This window comes from Lygodium microphyllum, chromosome 16 (assembly GCF_053477565.2).
Source record: "Lygodium microphyllum isolate KBCC chromosome 16, Lygodium_microphyllum_v1.1.10, whole genome shotgun sequence".
Lineage (NCBI taxonomy): Eukaryota > Viridiplantae > Streptophyta > Polypodiopsida > Schizaeales > Lygodiaceae > Lygodium > Lygodium microphyllum.
This window is the reverse complement of record NC_141150.1, coordinates 68,496,257-68,501,476: the sequence shown is the minus strand read 5'-3', so window position 1 is coordinate 68,501,476 and position 5,220 is coordinate 68,496,257. Positions and strand designations below refer to the sequence as shown.

The window sequence follows — 5,220 nt, the reverse complement described above, 5'->3', positions numbered from 1 at the left end:
AATCGTTAGCAAGGAGATAGTTGCTGTGGTTATTCTTCCAATTAGATTGAAGGTTGGACCTGTGCCGATTCCATGCTAGCCAGAGAGATTTGAGGAGGTCGGAGCCAGATGGTACAATATGGTGCGGACTAAAGAAGACAGTGAGGTGGGGGAGGTTAGACCAAGATTTGTGGTGGGAAGGAGAAAACCTGGAAGAGTTTCTTAGCAGAAGCAAGGACCATTCAGCCGAGGGGTTAAGTAAGGCCCTTGTCATGGTTTTGATGGCCAATCTAACTGCCAAAAGGCGTAGATTGATGATTCCAAGGCCTCCTTTTTCTTTTGGGCTACAACAAATTCTCCACTTCACTTTGGAACCTTTCCTGACTGGAGGATCACCTGCCCATAGAAAGTTCCTACAAATGTTTATGATGTCCTTAAGGTGACCATCAGGGAGGCGCCAACATCAGAGGAAGAAAACAACGTAGGCCATAAGAAAGTGATTGATGACCATAACCCGCCCCGTTATTGAGCCTTGAAATCCAATCCATCTGTTCAATTTAATCCTGAATCTACTGATTACCCAATTCCATCTATCTTTGAGAGAAATGCCAAAACCCAGAGGGATACCTAGGAGCCGAAAGGGGACACCATCTTGAAGGACTTTGCAATCTGCGTCCAGCACCCATTGGGGGAGGGGAATGAGGCCTTGGCGTATGCCAGTTTTTGCATGGTTGATTTTAGAACCAGAAGCTATGCAGAAGGTGTCGAGACATGCCCAGAATTCCTTCAACGACTCTTCCTCATTTGCAAGGAGGGCATTAGTATCATCAGCAAATTGGGAGAGGCATTGCTCATTGTCAGAGTTTGGGAGCATAATCCCCTTAATTTTACCTTCGAGCATCTTAGCCTTGACTAGACAGTTCAGACCATCAGCTGCAATTGCAAAGAGAAGGGGTGCTAGGAGACAACCTTGCCGTACTGACCTTCTAAGGGAGAATGGTTCGGAGAGTAGGCTATTAAATGCAATTCTTGCCCGTGCATTGCCAAAGAGCGTCCTGACAAACCGGATTAGATTGGGGCCAAACCCCATTTTCTCTAGACTTTCCAAGATGAATGACCACTCAAGCCTGTCATAAGCTTTGTCAAAGTCTACTTTGAAAAACACAGAGTCTAGCTTGGATTCTTGGGCATGTTCCACACCTTCCCATAGTGAGATTACTGCGTCCATGATGTGACGTCCTTTGATAAATCCTTTTTGCTCAGAGGAGATCCATTTCATAATGTGGACTTTCATTCTGTTAGCAATTGCCCTAGCAAATATATTGTATGCTGTATTGAGCATAGTGAGAGGTCTCCAATTGCTTAGAATGTCCCTTGGTCCTCTCTTATGAAGGATCTTAATTACCCCTGTGTTTATGGCATAGGGAAGGGCTTGATGGTGGACTGATAATTCCCATACCCTAAGCAACATGGGAGCCAAGAAGGTCTTAAATTTCTGAAAGAACTCTGCTGGAAGACCATCAAGTCCTGGTGATTTGTTAGGTTTGAGAGCCTCTATTGCCATGTATATCTCAGATACCACCATTGGTTGGTCAAGACCGACAACACTCTCGACCGGGATGACTTTCTTCCTGCACTTCCAGACGTGTTCCCTGTGCAGTGTAGATGTATCAGGGATACTCTCCATGGGGCTGAATAGTTGTTCGAAGTGGGATCTAGCATACTCTAGGTTGTCCATATCGTTGCGAATAGGTAGGGCCGTGTTTTGGAAGAGGGGGACCTGTTCTCTGGTAGTTTTCCTTCGTAGAGATCTGAACATGGGTTTGGTTGGCCTGTGAGCATTGCCTGCCCCCCATTCTCTGAAGAAGATGGAGGCGTGTTTAAGAGCAAGTTCCTCTTCCATTCTGATTTGAGCTCTGAGGGTAGCGTTAGATTCAATAATGGCCTATACAATTGCTTACTTAAAGGTGCAGTATTACCGAGGCCCAGAGAGAAGCTCGGGAAAGGGTACCGTACTACTCTGCGAAGATTGGGACATTAAGCCCAGCTCCACCAAAGAAGAAGCGGAGGAATATAGGCCTTGCTTGGATTCGTGGGATTGGTCAGTGACAGCGGGAATAGGCTCCTGGTTTTGAAGCATCTTGAGGACTGTGGACATGCTAGGCCTCAAGCTAGGCTCCTGTTGCACGCACAGGAGCGCAAGGTGGATGAGGGAGGCAGCGGCCTGCTGGTTCTCTGGGGAAGAGGATTGGGTATTGATGCAGAGTCTGGGGTCCACGACTTCCATGGTGCGCCCTTCGAGCACCATGAGCTTCGCCCATGTGGGCAGATGGCAGCGCGATGGCTCTACCTCCACCAGCGCTCGATCCAGGCCTCTCCTTCCCGCCACCAGCTCCAACAAGACCACCCCATAGCTGAACACATCGCACTTGCTCGTGGCTATGGACATGCCCGCCAGCTCCGGAGCCAAATAGCCCGGTGTCCCCCGCACGGCTGTGACCACTTCCGAAACATCCCTGTCCATCAGCCTCGCAAGCCCAAAGTCTGCCAGCTTTGCCTCCAAGTTGTGATCCAGGAGGATGTTCTGCGGCTTGATATCTAAATGGATGATGGGCTCCCTGCACTCCTCGTGCAAGTAAACCAACCCTTTGGCTGCGCCAATGGCTATGGACACCCTTTGCTCCCAAGTCAGGAACCGCGCTCCATCTTCAGCTGTAGCAGCAGCAGCAGCACTAGCATCTAGTGCAGGCGGGTAGAGCCATTTGTCTAGGGACCGGTTCTCCATGAGCTCGTAGACCAGGAGGCGTTGGCCCTTCTCCGCACAGAAGCCCCGCAAGCACACCAAATTGACGTGGCTGATGCTCCCGATCGTAGCCACCTCCGCCCGGAACTCCTTGTGGCCTTGTGTCGCCCTGTCTAGCCTCTTCACTGCCACTTGCGACCCATCCCCCAACACCCCCGCGTACACCGACCCAAATCCTCCCCCTCCCAGCTTGCGCTTGAAGTCCTGCGTGGCTTGCCTTAGCTCTCTCAAGGAGAACCTTGGCGGAAGCCCCGGCAGCGCCTCCAAGAACCTCCTCTCTTCTTCCTCGTCCGGGTCGAGGAAATCTTGCCTAGCTATCCTGTATACCATGGTTGTTGCTAAGGCCGAGCACAGGATCAGCCCTAAGCTCGCACCCGCAGCAATTCCCGATATGGCTCCCTTGCTGAGGGATTTACCATGAGACGTTGGAACTGTCACGTTTTGTAACTTGAGGTAAGCAGAAAAGGAGCTGTTGGGTGCGGTGAGGACGCTTAGCAGGTTTCGAGCTCGGAAGCATGCGTTCGTGTGGTCGTGGAAAAAGAAGGCCTCGCAGGAGCAATTGGAAGAGCAGAGCGCAGAGCACTGCTCTACGCTTGAGACATTGGGCTCTGGTGCAGAGAAAGCATTGAGAAAGTAGTCAACCCCCTGGAGGCGCAGGTAATGGTGCTTGTTGTCGCAAGCCAGGGTGCGAGGGGGCTTGCAACCTGCTCTGGAGTCCAGATCGTTGAGCTGTGGGAAGGCATCGCTGGGGGTCCCGGAACCAGGGCAACTGCAGAGCCCCTTGTTGCACACGCCATAAGGTCCGCACACGTTCGGAAGCGCACATTGGGAGCTTGTCCCCAACGGAAAGAGCTCGAAGTCGACGGCCCATTGCATGTTGGTTCCGTTGAAAGGCACGGTGGTGGTTTGCTTGTAGTTGCGCAGGTTTCCGTCCATGTCTAGGCGCACAAAATAGAATTCATCTGTCGCCATGGTAGTAGCGAAGGACACGGAGGTGCTGTTGGGAGGCAGGCAAGAATCAGAAGAATCTGGAGACAGTTCTCCGGAGAGCTCAATGCTGAACCCAACAAACACTGCCTGTGTGCTGGATTTGACAAGGCAAGGGCTGTCAAGGCTTTGATAATCGTAGCCCCGAAAAGTCCAAGACCAGTAGGGCAGGCGCTCTGAGGGTGTGCTGTTGAAGTAGAGGACCAAGCCAGCCGGCTCCATGACCAAGCTGTAGGCACCTTCGCTTGTGTTGGTGAGGGAGGCATTACTCACGAGCTTCATGCCTTGGGAGAAGATCTACACGCGAAAGGAAGCTTAGTAGACTGTGTGTGTGTGTGTGTGTGTGTGTGTGTGTGTGTGTGTGTGTGAGAGAGAGAGAAAACCTGGCCCTGAAGGAGACTGTCTGTGGGGTGGAGGAAGCTGCGCCACACTGTGGAAGAGGAGGAGTTGAAGAGGCTGAGATCACCAGCACTGTCAATCTCCAGGCTGTCGACGAGGCCTGTGCCGGAATCCCACACGTGAGAGCCGTCGGCGTCCTGCAGAAGCAGATTCCCGTCAGGACCTATCCTGAGCTGAGCGTTCTCGCGCACGGGCCTGCCCCGATTGGCGCTCCACACCTCGATGCCAGGTGAGGACATGCCCATAGACATGCCGATCACCAGCAGGAAGGCCCCCGACGAGGCCAGATCCACAAAGCCCAGCTCAAACGAGGCGCTGCTGTTGCTGGTGATGGGGTTGCCGGTGGCGTCGATGACCTGGCGGAAGGGCCCATGAATGGTCTTGAAATATCCGTCGCTCGTAGGAAGACTGCTGTTGTTCACGACCACCCAGTCCGATGGCCACGGCGTGATCGAGCTTGAACCCCAGCAGCAGCAGCAGCAGCAGCAGCAGCACAGGACGAAGGAAGAGGTTACTAGTAAGAAGAAAGAGTTCGCCATGATGCAACACAGACAGACTGAATGACAACTTGACAAGAAGCCCTACCTCTTGTCACAACGACTCAAAAAGTGCAGAAGCTGACTCTGTCTCAACACGTAGTCGGTGTTCACTAGGCTATATTATGTCACTAGACTCTGTGAACGCGGGTTACAACTTACGCGGGCATATGCGGGCGTGGGAAGTAGTAGTAAACTGTACCTCCTTGAAACTGTGGAGAGTGCTTTAGTTGATGTCTAATAAACTAAGAGCCCCGTCCCACCTAGTGCGTGCAGGGGCTCTACGCTCTCAAAGCACTAGGCGAAACGGCCTCACCATGTGCTCCTGGCGGTTACACAAGCTCCCCAACCCCCCCAAAAGGATGTGAAAATCTGCAATTTTTCCTAGCACATGAGCGAGCCTACCGGTTACCGTAGGTAGAAGCTACCCAAGATGGCCTAAAATATGGCATTATATCTGGCAGGTTGCACCATTTTAGGGCTCTACTACATTTTGTAACTAGTTTGCTGTACCAA

At 52.0% G+C, this 5,220-nt stretch overlaps 1 protein-coding gene across 1 annotated transcript; it reads right to left on the bottom strand.

Annotated features, from left to right (window-relative positions):
• Window positions 1-714: 714 nt before the first annotated feature.
• On the bottom strand, window positions 715-4,809 carry LOC148022944 (G-type lectin S-receptor-like serine/threonine-protein kinase SD2-5). The gene is made up of 2 exons (XM_087695869.1): window positions 4,153-4,809; window positions 715-4,066 (listed from the first exon to the last, which is right to left on the bottom strand). Exons 1-2 carry the CDS (start codon window positions 4,705-4,707, stop codon window positions 1,955-1,957), a joined length of 2,667 nt encoding a protein of 888 aa, XP_087551995.1. The 5' UTR covers window positions 4,708-4,809; the 3' UTR covers window positions 715-1,954.
• Window positions 4,810-5,220: the final 411 nt, after the last annotated feature.